Genomic DNA, 17,526 nt, shown 5'->3' on the forward strand with positions numbered 1-17,526 from the left:
AATTTGAACTGTAATGAAAATAGAAAATATGATAAAATGTTCTATTTCTCAGATAACAGTCATCATAAATAATTTATACATACAGTAATAGCTGTGCTTAGTCAACAAAAATGAAATAAACCAATCAAAATTAGTTACTTGTGCTGCTTCAATAAAGCAGTCCCCGTATTTTTAAAGTCAGATATACATATCTGATTGTGACTGTAGATATGTGTACACAGGAATCTCTTGTATATGTTACGGCCAGAACCCGTAGTGTGGCCACTTCGCGTTCTGGCCAGCCGCTTCGGGTTCTGGCCGGCCAATGTGCGAAGTGGCCGCAGAGGCCAATGTTAGAAATGGAATGTTACGCCGTCTCGCTGTGGCCAAATTGATGACAACTTGCATAATTTAATGAAATATAGCCGGCGGCAATGTAATAGATGAAGCCGCCGGCTTTCGCACTGCCTCTCTCCTCCCCCCGATCGCCCCCCTCCCCGCCTCCCATACAATAAGTAGCAGCCGACGGGGACATGCAGCCGGAGAGTCGTTCGTCGCAGCAGGGGCAGCAGAGCGGGGAGGCTGCAGACATTGCTTCTGCCAGCACCCGCTCTGCAGGAACGGCAGGATTCCCCTGCCGCGACAAATGACTCTCGGGACACGCGTGTCCCCGCCGGCTGCTACTTATTGTATGGGAGGCGGGGGGGGGGGAGATCGGGGAGAGGAGAAAGGCAGTGCGAAAGCCGGCGGTTTCATCTATTACATTGCCGCCGGCTATATTTCATTAAATTAAGCAACTTGTCATCAATTTGGCCGCAGCGAGACAGCGTAACATTCCATTTCTAACATTGGCCGCTGTGCTGCGGCCACTTCGCACATTGGCCGGCCAGAACCCGAAGTGGCCGGCCAGAACTAGAAGTGGCCACACTTCGGGTTCTGGCCATAACATATATATACTAAATAACATCTATGAGATGGAAATAATTCTGCGCTGATTCTGTAAAACAAAAGAAAAAACAGGGCACCGAGAGCCCAATAGTGCAATATAGTTTTAACAGAGAAAATCTGTCTAGATAGTTCGTGCAGAATTATACTCACAAAAAAGGGTCACCAGCAGGCAACCACTTGAAAGGCAGGTGGGGAGAATTGGTACCCGACCCCACTCGGGTATAAAAGTCGCTCTCTGTAGACAGGAGAAAAAAGGGGGCGTACCCCTTCACCAAGGGTGGATAAGTAATATGTATCAAACGGAGATAGAACAGAGGCGCCAAAAAGAGTAAAAACACTATTATTTAAAAACAGTAAAAAGAGGGACTTACCTCCCTCTAGCAGTGGACAACAAAACTCTGAGGTAGAGTAGAATGCATTTATAACAGAGGCGCTCATTCAATACTTGGATTGGATACAGCTTTTTTGAACTCCTGTATAGCCTGAGGAAGCGGTGCTGTGGCCCGCGAAACGCGTTGCATCTTTAGGAGTTACACTGTTTAATAAATGCATTATACTCTACCTCAGAGTTTTGTTGTCCACTGCTAGAGGGAGGTAAGTCCACCTTACCTTCCCTCTTTTTACTGTTTTTAAATAGTGTTTTTACTCTTTTTGGCGCCTCTGTTCTATCTGCGTTTGATACATACTGCGTTGATTCTGATTTATGCAAATGTATGCACTCTCTTTGCTCATGAAATCAAATAATTTGATATGTTGTTAAAATTTGGTTTGGTGACTACAAATTAAATGGTAGCTGAAAAGGATGAAAACAAAAGTTTTATACATACCTGGGGCTTCCTCTAGCCCCCTTCAGGCCATTCGGTCCCTTGCTGTCCTCCTCCGCCACCTGGATCTTCTGCTATGAGTCCTGGTAATTCAGCCAGTGAGGGCAGTCCAGCCATGTGCCGCTTCCACAGTCAGGAGCGTTCTGCACCTGCTTAATAGTGCTGTGCAGGTGTAGTACGCTCCCGGCAGCGGAGTGTGTGCATGTGCACTACACCAGACTGGCTCAAGTACCTGGACTCATAGCAGAAGATCCAGGTGGCGGAGGAGGACAGCGAGGGACTGATTAGCCTGAAGGGGGCTGAAGTAAGCCCCAGGTATGTATAAAACTTTAATTTCATCTGTCTCAGGTTTACTTTGTTACACAGTAGTACTATACTCTACATATGCACTCCCCACAGAGCTGCAGGGAATCCACTGAGAAGGTTGTGCACATTGAACGCAGAGGTGTTTATCACCCATAAACCTGGTTCAGATTGTGCATGAAGAATGTGTAATAGAGGAAGAATCGCCTCATTCTCCTGCAGAGTACCTGCACATCACTCTTACATGTACCCACAGTTACATTGCCTAGGGCCTGATAGATGTTCTTTGTTCCGGCCTGTACCTTTTACAAGTACTCTTACCAAGGACTAGTTTTAGTCTATGACGAAAGGGAATAAATATGGCAGTCTCCATATCCTTCTCTCTTCAGTTGCCTTTTAAAATTCCTAAGCGTTGGCAGTGAAGAGACAAATTTCATGTTACATACTTTCAATCAACAAGATTGTAATATGCAAATTAGGAGTCGGTGGAATCCTAAACTGAGGAGTCGGAGTCGGTGGATTTTTGTACCGACTCCACAGCCCTGGAAAGCAGAACTGAACATAAAAAAAAAAAAAAAAAAAAAGTTTCATTTACCTGGAGCTTCTGCCAGCCCCCAGCAGCCGCCCTGTGCCCACACCGTTTCCAAACAATCCTCCGTTGCCCCGCTGCGGATCCACTGCACCTGCGCAGCCCTTTCCACGCGCATCCTTGTACGTGCTAAAGGAGAAGCGTCTTGCGCAGGCTCTGTTCGAGAAAATCTCTACTGCGCAGTACGAACGAGGAGGCATGCAGCAAAGGCCGTGCAGGCGCAGTGCACAGCGACAGCCAGATGTGAAAGAGAGCCGCAGCAGGGAAATGGAGGATCGTTTGGTAACCTCACGGGCACAGGTCACCTGCATGGGGCTGGCAGAAGCCCCAGGTAAGTGAAGCTCTTTTTTAAAAAACTTCAGTTCCGCTTTAATGTCTGAATCACACCAGAAACAAGCATGCTGCCAGTCTTGTCAGATCTGACAATGTCAGAAACACCTGATCTGCAAATGCTTGTTCAGGGTCTATGGCTAAGGCTTCGTTCACATCTGCTGCGCTGAAAAACGTGTGAAAGCGCATGGTAAAAACCGCATGCGCTTGTGCGCGCTTTAGTGCGCGTTTCTGTGCGTTGCGCTGCGCTTCTTTAAAGCACATTTTGCTTGTTGTACCAGCAGCAGTTGTCAATAAAACTTTGTTTTTGTATGTAAATGTATTTTTTTCTCCAATTAGGGGTAAAAAACGCATGCGCTTCTATACACTAAAAAAGCGCACCCATTCACTTGCATTGATGTGCGCTTTCCAGCTCAACACACAGAAATGCATGCAACCCTACGTTTCTGTAACGCTGCTCAGCGCAGCGCATAGATGTGAACCAGCTACATTTAGTTACATGGGAAAGTAAATACCTTGCTGATCGCACAGGGCAGTGCGCTGTAAAAAGCGCACAGAAACGGCCCTGATGTGAACGAGGCCTTAAAGTATTTTAAGAAGAGGATCAGCAGGATAGCCCAACAACTGGGGTTGCTTAAAAGAAAATACATATGGCAGCCTTCATATCCCTCTCACTTCTGTTGTCCTTTAAATAACAAATTAAGCTTTCTTTAAAGCTATACATGAGAAAGACTAATGTTATTGCGCATTTAGCGCCGACATCTTCTGCAGAGCTTTACAGAGTACACAGTCAGGTCAGTAAGGGCCCATTCACACTTGCAAACACAAAACTGCTTTTTTAGCACTGTAATCACGATCGCTCTAAAATCTCGATAACATGCTGCCGGTAGCACATTTGGCGATCACCGCTAATTGAAAATTGCCGGCAATCACGGCAGTGAGATCACTGCCATTCAGTTAACATTGCGCTAACTGTAAAAAGCGCTCGCGGGTGATTAGCGTTAAACGTCCCATTGCAAACGGGCCCTAACGCCCTTTCCCTCTGAAAATCACATTCAGCTTCTGAAATGTGCTGCAATCACCATTATTTACACCGGGACAGACTCCAGGTAGGAGGAGGCTGCCTCACCATCTACAGAAAAGAGAGTTGGGGAGTGGTGAGAATTGCAGGGCAGTGCTGAATCGGCGGCACAAATCCTGCTGTTTGAGTTTAGTAGTATGACTTCAATACAGATCTCCAATACATCCTGAACAAAACACACAAAAAAAGACCATTAAGCCAATAATAATATACCTACAATATGTTTTAAAAGTCGTTTCTTATGCATTAGCAGCGATTAGATAGTAAGGGTGTCTTTCCACTTAAGCCAGTGTCTCTCTAAGCTGCACACCGCCACTTGCGAGATCGCATCAGACTCCCTTCTATCTGTGCCATGCATGGCTATAGGGATTCGCATACGGTCTTGATTTTTTTTTCCCTGCAAGCAAATCAGACAGCAGCCTATTGATTTAAAATTCCAGCTCTTTTTGGCAGGACATGTCTACCCTCCTGTGTCACACCAACACATGATGTAACGCTGTGCAAATCTATTGTAATCTATTAAACAACGGTGCTTTCCGGTACTCAGTGAAAACGTCAGACATGCAGACTGATCGCTCATGATAATTTGGGACATCAGTCAGATGCCTCTGCAGACTTCCTCTCAGTCTTTTATGCCCCGCACAGAAAACAGGACAAGAAATCAGCCGTGGCAAATCTTTTCCTTTCGGCTGATTTCATCTTCCACGGACGCTGTGGGGAGTCTTATTTCTCCTTTGCCCTCTCGAATGCCGCTTGCTGGAACAGAACATGCAAGGCTTCTAGGAGCTGTCACAAGTGCCCGCCAAAACAACTTCTTACAGCAACAGTATAAAACTTTGAGGCCTGGAACCCACTAGGGCGATTTTGGCAGCATTTTGGGATCGCCCACAATCACCGGCTATTCCCAAAACCACTTTGCCATTGAAGGTGAGTGGTACCCATAGCTGTCCGTTCGGGTCCCTGCATGCTAGAAACACTGATGACTTTGCCAGATAGATTATGTAGGTTTGAATCTGTTGTGGTATTTTTACACTACATTGTATTGCAAATGTTGTATTTCTACGACATTGTACGCTCAATAAGCTAGTTTAGTTTTAAAAAAATATATATGATCATATCTGAAGAGAGAAAGTGCCCTAACTGACCAGTTTATGGGAATAATCGATAATTACTTTCTGATTGCTTACAATCCTCCAAATTGAATGATTGCATCTAAGGAAAATATTGCATCATGAATGGGCACCTTAATAGACACTGTCATCCAGAGAATGGGACTCCACCCCTGGGCCAACAATCTGGGGCAAAATGCTGTACAGACATGTCAGTAGTTTGCAGGCTACTGATGCGTCTGTTGCTAGGGAGCGGGCACTGGGCAGGGAGATGGGACAACAAGCAGCCCAGGACAGAGCAGCTCAGGGGGTCGCTTGGGGATCTTTAAGAGTCATTAGGTGCAGGGCTGTGGAGTCAATAATAATAATCATCCGACTCCGGTTTATGAAACCAACTCCAGGTACCCTAAATTGCTCCACAGCCCTGTTCAGACGGCCACTGTACACATGCAGGATTCAGTGTAGAATCTCAGACAAGGTGGTCTTTATCAGCCACCATGGCCAAGTTCAGTCTAGCATGTGTAAGTAGCTCAGATAAGATTCATTCTTACAGCTCCAGAAAAATGCAGAGCAGGAACTTGTAGTGCCTCCAGCAGCTGTAAACTTCCCAGTGCCCAAGGAAGCCAATTCCCATCTCAGTCAAGGGAACAGAGTTAGGAATTTTAGGATGTTTGGGAACAGTGTGCTCTGCAAGAGACCAGGCAGGGCTGCAGATACTATTTCAAGCATTTCGCAATGTGCCGATAAGGATTTTAAAGCTTTAATATTTCCACTGAGTTTCTCCTCTCCGTTCAGTGCTGTATGTAAAACTTTACAGGATTACTTTATGGCATATTGCTATGAGAAAACCAATCGGTTTTAGCCCAGGCAAACTTTTTTTTTACCTCTCAAAAACGGTCTTTGCGGCTTTGCACAAATAAGTGTTGATTGCGGTGTTGTTGCAGCTTGTCAGGACTGTTTCTGTCACACAGGAGACCACTCTTTCACACAGGCCAGGTCTAAGACACGCCTCTTATGGGCTTTTATAGGTAGGCACAGTGTTAGAGATGGGGCTCAATAGGAATGACCAAATGCTCTCAAAAATATTTTTTTTTTTTACTAAACATGGAGCAATTTCAGGAAATGTGATTTTGAACTCTGCACTCCTTGCAAGTAATCACTGCAAAACCGCTGCAGCCCAATTGCAAACGCTAGTGATTTTGTGAGTGGAATCATCCTCACAGGGCTCTAGTGGTGTAGCAACATGTTCTGCTGCTATGCGGGGAGGGACGACAGGGATGGTGTGGCGCAGAAATTGCTTCATGTGACGGGCGAGGTAAACAATGCTCTAGGCCAGTGATGGCTAACCTTGGCACTCCAGCTGAGACAAAACTACAAATCCGTTCATGGCTTTGCAACCCCGAGTTATGCTTAGAGCTGTCAGAGTATTGCAATGCCTCATGGGACTTGTAGTTCCACCACAGCCTTGGTGTGCCAAGGTTAGCTATCACTGCTCTAGGCCAGGACTCTGGTGAATTAATCTGCCAGGTAGAATGTTGGCCGAAGCATCGGGGAGCATCAGACCCACATCCCTTCAATAGTTATACCAATAACATGTACTGTCCCATACATCGCTTAGTCTCCCTCCCATGCCCATAAATATTAGCTGAATTCATTGGTATCCACTCAACGTACAAATCTACCCATAGAATGCCAGTAAGGACGGTCTCGTTGCTTCCACATCCCCAGTGCCCCTCCATTGGCTACAGAGAGGGGACAGAAATGTCTTATGGAACCGCCTGGACTGGAAACATTTTGATCGAACCGCCTGGACTGGAAACATTTTGATCGCTCCCAACTACAGTAGAAAATCTTTACTTTTGTCTTAACACACTATCTGCTGGATAGTGTACTGGTTAAGGCAGGGCTGTGAAGTCGGAGTCAGAGTCGGGGCAATTTTGGGCACCCGGAGTCGGAGTCGTGGTTTCATAAACTGAGGAGTCGGAAGATTTTTGTACCGACCACACAGCCCTGGGTTAAGGGCACCGTTTTTGACATGGGAGACCAGGGTTTGAGTACCTATTCAGCAAGGAGTTCAAGGCAAGACTCCTAACACTGCAGAGTGGCCTCATGAGCTGCAGCTCTTGAGCGCTTTGAGTCCGATAGGAGAAAAGCGCTATACAAATGTTCGGATTATCTGTAAAGGTGCCTGTATGCTTATCAATTTTACCATTCCAATCCTAGCAGAAACAATCACTCTGATTGAATCTGCTGGAAATCTATTCCCCCCAGAAGTCAAATCCATCGACTTTTGTGCAATATGCACCAAAATTGATTGAAAGAATCAATAGGACAAGAGATCTAGGTTGATTGGGGGTGAGGCAGGGGTGGCGGTAGATGAACAGCCCATAGCATTGCACTGTATTGAACAGTGTAATGCTGCAGTTTGATTGGTTTTCAATTGATTCCCAGCTGGAATCTATGGTAAATCAATATGCTGTGTGTGTGGTAGGAATCAATTCTTCTGTGAACTGATTCTGATCGGAGAGGAATCGATCGCTTTGTCACATCAGGAGACCAGGGGCGGACCTACCATGAAGCCACCCGAATCACGTGATTCAGGCGGCAAAATCTACGGGGTGGCGTTTGGACAAACAGATTGGGCCGCCTGCCTCCTCTCCGCTCTCCCGCCTGCCTTCCTGGCGCAGACACTACCCTTCTCACCCACGCATCCCTGTCTTTATTCAACCGGTGGCACCTGCCGCCCTTCCCTATATCATCATACGCAGGTGATATGTGCCTCTTATGGAGGCATGCTACGGTAAGACCCCTTCACTGGCGAGAGATCACCATGGCCAGTCGCAGGGGAAGCTTTGGCCCACAACCAATCAGGCGGGGGGTGCTGACACCAGACTGGCCAATCACAGCTACCTGCTGCTCCTTTTACCAACGTGTGCCGATGGTCTCACGGGCTGGACCACAGCACTGTCACTGGGCTAATCACTGCACTTAATCAGTAGCAGTGACATCTGAGGTCCCAGTGCTGGACTGGACCAGTAGAAGAGGATGAAGAAGCCTCTGGAGCCTTTCCTCAATTGATGCCGCTTTTTTTTTTACTACAGGTAAAATTTAAAGTGTACCCGAGGCGACATGTAACAGGATGAGATAAACATGTACAGTATGTACAGTGCTAATCATAATAATCAGGCTGTTTTGCTCGTTTTATTTGCTGCCTGAAAGAGATAATTTCTAGGCATGGAAGTGACAGCTTCTGTCTTGTCAGTACCTTGTCAGGAATATAGTAAACATCACTGATAAGCTAATTACAGCCATACAAGTTTTCCTGGCAAAATACACCTTCACAGGGCAGGGAAAGATAAAATACATGAACTATTGACATTTTTTCTAACTCTGGGATGCTTAATAGGCTGCCACTGAGCAGAGACAGTAAAACATTCAACCTACTTTGTAAATTTTTAAATATAAAAGAAAACCCTGGGATACTTTAAAAAGTTATTTTTAGGAGGAGGAGGATAAATATAATTGTTTATCTCATCAGTTTATTTTCATCTCCGGTTTACTTTAAGACACTGTGAACATCTTGTGTACCTGTGGAGATCACTTCCATGTGCTTCACTAGAAATTAATAGGCTGGAGCAGTTGGCTTATTTACTAAAGTATTCATTTTCACCCAAGGCTGCATCCATAGGAAAGGCCCTTGTGATCTCTGGACCGTATTGGGTATCTGATGTGAACACAGGCTTGGGTGAAAATTAATTCTTCTGTAAATGAGATGCTAAAGTAGCCACAATACCTGCCAATGGTAGGCAGACATCAGTGTCTATGGCTAAAAATATAAGAGGCAGAGGACCAGCAGGCCAGCCAGGCAATGTGCATTGATAAAAAGGAAATAAATCGGTCAGCCTCCATATCCCTCACTTCAAGCCCCCTTTAAACAATACCAGTTGCCTGGCGTCCTGCGGATCCTACTGACTTCACTTGGGTCTGAATCACACACCTGAAACAAACATGCGGTAAATCCTGTCATTTTCTTGTCAGAAACATCTTATCTGCATGCTTGTTCAGGGTCTATGGCTACAAGTATTAGAGAAAAAAATCAACAAGACAGCCAGGTAATGTGCATTGTTTAAAATCTAATAAATATGTCAGCCTCCATAACCCTCTCACTTCATGTCCCCTTTCAAATAAAAAGAAAAAAAATGAAGGTATTTGTTAATAAAGGTTGGATGAATCAAATCAGATTCACCCATCTGGATGCAGCTGCCACAAATACAGTGTGAAAACCGCCGGAGGTGAATGTAGGCAATTACAAATGAAGCCAACTGGGTAAAAGTGCATTACATGTGGAACAAATCCCATTACAAAAACACTCTAAATTTGCTTCCATAAAGAATAATGTATAAAATGTGAGATTCAAGACATCTACGCTTTTGGAGATTTTATTGTACACCTGAACAACAAGAGTAACATTCATCACTTTACTGTAGTAGTAGGTACAGTAACGTGATAGGGACCGGTTAATGAACATGATAGGGACTGTAGCTTCGTTCTTAACCTGAATCTGTCCATAAGTCGAAGTACTGTGCCATCTCTGTCCCCATGTACCTCCTTCTGTGCCCCCCTGTGCCTCCAGTGTCCCCCTCTGCGTCACCTCTGTTCCCACGTGCCTTCGCTGTCCCCCTCTTTCCCTTCTCTTCTGTCCCCCTGTGCCCTCAGCGAATCACAGCAAAATGAAATTTTACCAGCTTAGGAAAAAAAAAGAAAAAAAAAAAGAAATTTTTAATGTATTTTCTCTCGCAAAAAATCAAATCAAATTTCACATTTTCAGTCAATTCGTGTCGGCGGTTCGTTCACAAGTCAAGTGTTCATAAGGCGGGGGCTCCCTGTATATTTCAACAACAAAAAAAAGCGTTAAACACACAAAGTGAAAACCGCAGAGGTTGCCAATCTCTCTGATAAGGGCTGACTTTTCCTATTTTGATGATGGCCATAATTTTGCTTTATACATCGGAAGGGACATTGTAATGGCAATGGCAAATACACCAAATGTGAATGATTTAGGAAGAACAGTAAATAATTAGCAGGTTTACAATGCAGGGAACTGGCTGCTGTGACAGAAGCAGCTAATCTGCATGTTGGTGCCGTTACCCACCTTGGACAGCTGTCGCCTCAGGCTGAACCTTTGGACCATGGCTTCGGGTCTTCTTGCCCTCCACACAAAGGACTGGGAGGGTGTGGTGGGTGGCAGGAGCCGCTAGAGCATGGGCCGGCAGCAAGAGGAAGCTGAAGAGGGAAACGCTGGAGCAGAAGTCCAGGAGCAGCAAGGGAGAATTATCAGAGCAAAACTTGGCTGCACCTCATTGTTCCTTTACCACACTGCGAGTGAGAGCGAGCGAGAGAGCAGGGAGGGGTGCGATGCTACGGCTGCTGGAAACACTTCCTGTGAGTCAGCTGTGACAGGGTCCAGACAGATGGACCCTGTAGAGACAATACTCCCCCCCTCCTCTTCTGATACTGGAACCCTCTCTGCTCCTGCATCCACCTGACCCCTCACAGTCATCTATTTCATTAAGAGCAATTCCGCAGCAAATTCATTACGTACAGAGACTTTCAGCCAGGGAAGAAAGGATGCTGCACTTACTACATCACCCAATGAATTCACCTTCTATAAGTAGAAGTATGTTAATAGCTCCTGAGAGACAAAATACACTCACTGCTGGCTGGCAAACGTTTCTACTGTAACAGGGGGTTGGCGTGCAATATGTCTGTGTTTACCTATATTAGCTACAGTTGTGTCAGAAGTCCCAGCAGGCAAACCCCGGCCGGGCAGCATGCTCTGCTCTATGGAGAGAGGAGAAAGACTGGGATCTCGCTGCAAGAGACTGTCAAAAATAACAACAAATGCCAATGGGCGTGGTTTTTTTTTTTAGCTTGTCAATTCGTTAATTAAAGGACATCCGAGGTGAAAATAAACTGATGAGAAAAACAATTGTATCCATCCTCCTAAAAACTGACTTTTTTTTTAAGATATCCCAGTCTTATTTTATAGTTACTGGTAAATCTAGTTTTTAAGTTTTTACTGCTTTATTATCTCTGCTCAATGACACCTTCATTGAAGTATGCCACAGCTCAAATCTATGAACTGACCCTTTTTCGCTCTTTCCTGCTCTCAGAAGCCATTTACTGACAGGAAAGTGTTTTATGGCTGTAATTACTTATCAGTGAGGGTTATGCTATAGTATGACCCAGACAGAAACTGTCACTTGCATACCTGATGTTTAACTCTTTCAGGCAGAGAAGGAAAAAAAAGGAACACAGGCTAGTGATTTGTGTGCTTGGTACTATACATACACATATCTATTTCATGTCACATGTCACCTCGGTTGTCCTTTAAGGCGTTCTAGGGTGACACGTACAAAGTTGCAAGTGTGAACAAACCTCTGTAGCTTCATCATACAAACATGCCTATGGCATATTATTTAATGCTCAGTTTATACAGCCAGGAAAATATTACCTATAGAAACGCAAGATTGTATGATTATTTAGTGTTTATATAGTGCAATCTACCTCAGCACTTCACTGAGTATAGCGTCTTGTCACTAACTGCCCCTCAGTGGAGCTCACAATCTAATCCCTACCTCAGCCCATTATAGCCTAGTGCATATTTTAGGGGGAAGCCAAATGACTTATCAGTACGCTTGTGAAATGTGGGAGTGCACGAAAGACACACAGACACGGGACACACAAACTCTGTGCAGATAGTTTCATGCTGGGCATACACGGCTCGATTTTAAGCGATTAAGATGGCTCGATAGATAATTTCCGACAGGTCCGATCTCCCGCCCGATCGTTTCCCCACTCAATTCCGGATTGAAGTGAATGGAAAAAGATAAGAAAAACGAGCGGAAGATAAGAGAATTGACAGCGGAATCGATCGGCGAAACGAACGAGCAGAATAGAGCGGCAAAATCGAGCCGTGTATGCCCAGCATTGAAGGGAACCTGAATCGAGTAAAAGGAGTTAAGGTGGCCACACACGATGCAACAAAATGATCCGATTTTGCGGTAATTCGATCAAAACGATTGGATCTCCCGAAAAAATCTAAAGCTTTTTTTTTCCATTCGACTGAAAAATCTGATCGGATTTCCCGTTTTCTTCGATTTTTATCAATCCGGAATGCCAGATATTTTTCTTCAATCTTTCTAAAGATTGTATGGTGTGTGTGTTAGATTGCCAATTTATTAACCAGCTGAGCGGTCTGGACGAGCTCAGCTCGTCCAACACCGCCAGCGGCTGCCGCTCAGGCCCTGCTGGGCCGATTTTGATGAAATAAAAAGCAGCACACGCAGCCGGCACTTTGCCAGCCGCGTGTGCTGCCTGATCGCCGCCGCTCTGCGGCGATTCGCCGCGAGTAGCGGCGAAAGAGGGCCCCCCTAGCCGCCTGAGCCCTGCGCAGCCGGAAACAAAAAGTTCCGGCCAGCGCTAAGGGCTGGATCGGAGGCGGCTGACGTCAGGACGTCGGCTGACGTCGATGACGTCACTCCGCTCGTCGCTATGGCGACGATATAAGCAAAACAAGGAAGGCCGCTCATTGCGGCCTTCCTTGTTTATTCTGGGCGCCGGAGGCGATCGGAAGATCGCCTCCGGAGCGCCCTCTAGTGGGCTTTCATGCAGCCAACTTTCAGTTGGCTGCATGAAATAGTTTTTTTTTTATTTAAAAAAAAACCCTCCCGCAGCCACCCTGGCGATTTAATCAGAACGCCAGGGTGGTTAATATACACACCCTAGCAATTTTGTCAGAGTATCCAATCATTTTTATCATAATTGGGGAAAAATATGTGTGTGGTACATTGGTCATATTTTTGAAATGTTACAATCGGTCAGAAAAATTGATTGCAATTCTTAAATTGAACAGATATTTAAAAAATTGTATGGTGTGTGGCCACCTTTAAAATGAACATATAATGTGCCTGCAAATTAATATTATATACTTACCTCGCCACCATTTCCTCTCAGAAACGTACTATTTTCCTTTAACCACTTAAGGACCACAGGCTTAAACACCATTAAAGACCAGGCCATTTTTTGCTAATTAGGCCACTGCAGCTTTAAGGCCTCATTGCAGGGCCGTACAACTCAGCACACAAGTGATTCCCCCCACCCCCTTTTTCAGCCCACCAACAAAGCCCTCTGTTGGTGGGCAATCATCGCTCCCAGGATGTTTTTTTTTTTATATTTTATAAATAAATTACCCTTTAAATTATTTTTTATAATCCCCCCAACAGCCAGATTGCTGCCTTGCCACTCAGGGGGACAGAGTCACATGGCTGTCCCCACCCAGTACAGCGCTGCCGTAGATCGCAGCACTGTACTATGTAAATAGACAGCGGTTTTGCGGTCTTACAGTCTCCTACCGGCGATCACTATCCAAGTAAAAAAATGCATCAGTCATCCCAGCGGAGATGCGCGAAATCTCCTGCAAAACACACCCCCATGGACTTTACGCTGATCAGCGTTAGGAGGTCCTGGGGGAGCCAACTGGTTCACCCCCATTGGCGTGACGCAGTCTTAAAGAAGTTAACAACAATGCCTTCCAGTTCTGACTAGATTTAGTTGGAAATGGAAGCCCTAGGGCCCTTTTTCGTTGCTATCAGTTACAACTGAAAATACAACTGATGTGCAAGGTAATGTCCATGTTTCTCTATGGTTCAAAAGGGCGATATTACAGGTGCTGACCCGGAAGCTGTTACTGGGTCATTATTATTTTGAAAAATAAAGGTTGGAAGCTTCCATTGATCAGTTGACAAACAGGATGCGGGAGAGGAGAAAGAATGATGAGCAGACTATGCGGGAGGTAAGAATGATGTGTGTATGTTTATGTTCACCTTCATTTTTGAGTTCAGGTTTGCATTAAGGGCATACACGGTGCTCAATACAGATACAGCAGGTGCTGAAAACTAATATGACTCTCACTACTACAACTTATTAAAGGATAGCTCACCTTTCACTGTTTAAAGGACAACTGAAGTGAGAAGAATATGAAGGCTGGCATAATTATTTCTTTTTAAACAATACCAGTTGCCTGGCAGCCCTGCTGATTTATTTGGCTGCAGTAGTGTCTGAATAAAACCAGAAACATGCATGCAGCTAATCTTGTCAGATCTGACAATATTGTCAGAAGTACCTGATCTGCTGCATGCTTGTTCAGGGTCTATGGCTAAAAGGACTAGAGGCAGAGGATCAGCAGGATAGCCAGGCAACTGGTTTTGTTTAGAACAGGGCTGTGGAGTCGGTACAAAAATTATCCCACTCTGACTCCTCAGTTTATGAAACCACCAACTCCAACTCCAGGTACCCTAAATGGCTTGGACTCCAACTCCTAAGTCAAATACTTACCACGGCTGTGGATTTGGTACAAAAATCTTCCAGGTACCCAAAATTGCTCCGACTCAGACTCCATAGCCCTGGTTTAAAAGAAAATAAACATAGCAGCCTCTGTATCCCTCTCATTACAGTTCTCTTTTAAAAGAGCCATCAGCTCCACATATGCAGATAGTGCCCTGTCCAAGATTAGGCCAGGGGTCCCAGCACTGCAAGCCAGAAGCACTATCCACTGTGCAGCTGATTTTTAGGACATTTTGCAGTGCTCTTTTTCCAGTGGTATGGGTTGATTTTGGCAAAACCCACATCCACTGTATGCAGCTTTTTTGGTGCAAATCTAGTTTAGGGGACCCAGCAGAAAACCTCATAGGGAACAGTACTCCAATCACAGGACTCACAGCACAAAGTGTTGTGATTGGCCGGATAGCGTGGGGCGTAGTTTACCACAACCTATGTGAAACCTAGCAGTTTGAGAGGGTGCTGTCCAACCAATCACTTAGCTGAATTTTCCTATGAGGTTTCCTGCTGGGTCCCCTAAACTGCATACGAGAGAATGCACCGCCGGGAGACTTGGGCGCAGGATACAGTCGGTATACGGCTTATCCTGCTGCTGCGCACAAGTCCCGGTGGCGTTAATTACTATTCCCCCTCCAGGTCCATGTGGATGGTGGGGAATGATGGAATTCGGCTTCCGGCGATTGCTGACGGCCGAATTACAGTGTTTTAAAAGTAACTTCAGCTCAGTCTTCTGACGCGAGGAAGTTACTCACTGTGCGTCTCTACAGTTGTAATTCCTGTTACGGCCTATGGTGGCCCCAGCTGCGCTCAAATCTCCTGCGCTGGATTCGTAGTGTTCGCCCTAAACTAGACTAGCGCTATTCTTTCAGGGGCAACTTGCTCAAATCTTATTTTCTTTCCGCACTGCAAACACAATAGCAAAGTGCACCAGCAGGAAAGGAACAATCACGTTGATCCTTGTATAGTGTGAAAAGAGAAAAAAACTCTGAAACCGCAATTTTCAGCGGAAAGGGACAAAACAAAAATTGTGATTTCAATACTGTTCTACCACCCGGTACACCACACACAGGATGAATTAAGGCTTAGACAAGGTAATGACTTCCTCTAAAGTCTTAAAGAGGAACTTTAACAAAGGATTGAACTTCATCACAAACAGTAGTTTCCTAAGAGAAATATTTACCTTTTCTCTATTAGATTATCAGGGGGTCTGTATGGCTGATATTGAAGTGAAACCTCTCCCACATTGTGATGTCATGACCATGGTCCTGACAGTTTGCTGTCTGTGAACTTTGTTGCATTGTGGGAAATAATGGCTTTTGGCTGCCAAGCAAGCAATATCTCTGCCAAGCAAGCAATATCTACCTCTGTGCATAGAACCCTCAGTAACGAACATTCTGTACAGGTCACCTGGCAGAACTAAAGAGATCACCACCTACGATAAATTTCAGTATGTAAGATTTTCTAAATATTTCACCATGAAATCTATTGATCAGCAGTGATGCACTGCAATGTTATGGGCCCTCAAACTACCGCTGCTCCTACCCCCAAATTGGAGGGTTTTTGTTCAGTCTGATCTGCAGTTTTTAATCAATTTTCAATAAAATCACATTGAAATTACTATCGATACGATACGTGCAATTGATTACCGGAATTAAATTAATCGGGATTGAACAGGAAAATCGATATGAAGTGTGTGTATACAGTACAGACCAAATGTTTGCACACACCTTCTCATTCAAAGAGTTTTCTTTATTTTCATGACTATGAACATTGTAGATTCACACTGAAGGCATCCAAACTATGAATTAACACATGTGGAAGTATAGTACATAACCAAAAAGTGTGAAACAACTGAAACTATGTAATATTCTAGGTTCTTCAAAGTAGCCACCTTTTGCTTTGATTATTGCTTTGCACGCTCTTGGCATTCTCTTGATGAGCTTCAAGAGGTAGTCACCTGAAATGGTCTTCCAACAGTCTTGAAGGAGTTCTCAGAGACGCTTAGCACTTGTTGGCCCTTTTGCCTTCACTTTGCGGTCCAGCTCACCCAAAACCATCTCGATTGGGTTCAGGTCTGGTGGCTGTGGACGCCAGGTCATCTGGCGCAGCACCCTATCACTCTCCTTCCTGGTCAAATAGCCCTTACACAGCCTGGAGGTGGGTTTGGGGTCATTGCCCTGTTGAAAAAAAAATGATAGTCCAACTAAACGCAAACCGGATGGAATAGCATGCCGCTGCAAGATGCTGTGATAGCCATGCTGGGGCAGCCATGCTGGTTCAGTATGCCTTTAATTTTTGATAAATCCCCAACCCTGTCACCAGCAAAGCACCCCAACACCATCACATCTCCTCCTCCATGCTTCACGGTGGGAACCAGGCATGTAGAGTCCATCCGTTCACCTTTTCTGCGTCGCACAAAGACACGGTGGTTGGAACCAAGGATCTCAAATTTGGACTCATCAGACCAAAGCACAGATTTCCTCTGGTCTAATGTCCATTCCTTGTGTTCTTTAGCCTAAACAAGTCTCTTCTGCTTGTTGCCTGTTCTTAGCAGTGGTTTCCTTGCAGATATTCTACCATGAAGGCCTGATTCACACAGTCTCCTCTTAACAGTTGTTCTAGAGGTGTGTCTGCTGCTAAAACTCTGTGTGGCATTCACCTGGTCTCTAATCTGAGCTGCTGTTAACCTGCGATTTCTGAGGCTGGTGACTCGGATAAACTTAGCCTCCGCAGCAGAGGTAACACTTGGTCTTCCTTTCCTGGGGCGGTCCGCAAGTGAGCCCGTTTCTTGGTAGCGTTTGATGTTTTTTGAGAAAGCCTGGAGGGGGCCGGGCGAAACGTCACGTGACATGGCCAGCCCATCAGCAGACATCCTTGCACAAACACAGCCACACTATGCCTGGAGCCGATTCGTTCAGCGTGCGTTGAACCGAGGGACTTTCTTGCACTCTATGCCCGCACTGG

The 17,526-nt window shown here is 45.3% G+C and overlaps 1 protein-coding gene across 7 annotated transcripts in view; it reads right to left on the reverse strand.

Annotated features, from left to right (window-relative positions):
- TMCC1 (transmembrane and coiled-coil domain family 1) overlaps positions 1-17,526 on the reverse strand; it is a 283,585-nt gene that overhangs the window by 117,881 nt on the left and 148,178 nt on the right. Inside the window, exon 1 of one of the 7 annotated variants that reach the window (XM_068253027.1) lies at positions 10,316-10,531. The exons of the other annotated variants lie outside the window; for them this stretch is intronic. Coding sequence (XP_068109128.1) covers positions 10,316-10,354 — 39 coding nt within the window. The 5' untranslated portion in view covers positions 10,355-10,531. Of the gene's footprint in view, positions 1-10,315; positions 10,532-17,526 lie in introns of those variants that run through there. 7 annotated transcript variants of the gene reach the window in all.

The sequence above is a fragment of the Hyperolius riggenbachi genome, chromosome 9 (genome assembly GCF_040937935.1).
Source record: "Hyperolius riggenbachi isolate aHypRig1 chromosome 9, aHypRig1.pri, whole genome shotgun sequence".
Taxonomy (NCBI): domain Eukaryota; kingdom Metazoa; phylum Chordata; class Amphibia; order Anura; family Hyperoliidae; genus Hyperolius; species Hyperolius riggenbachi.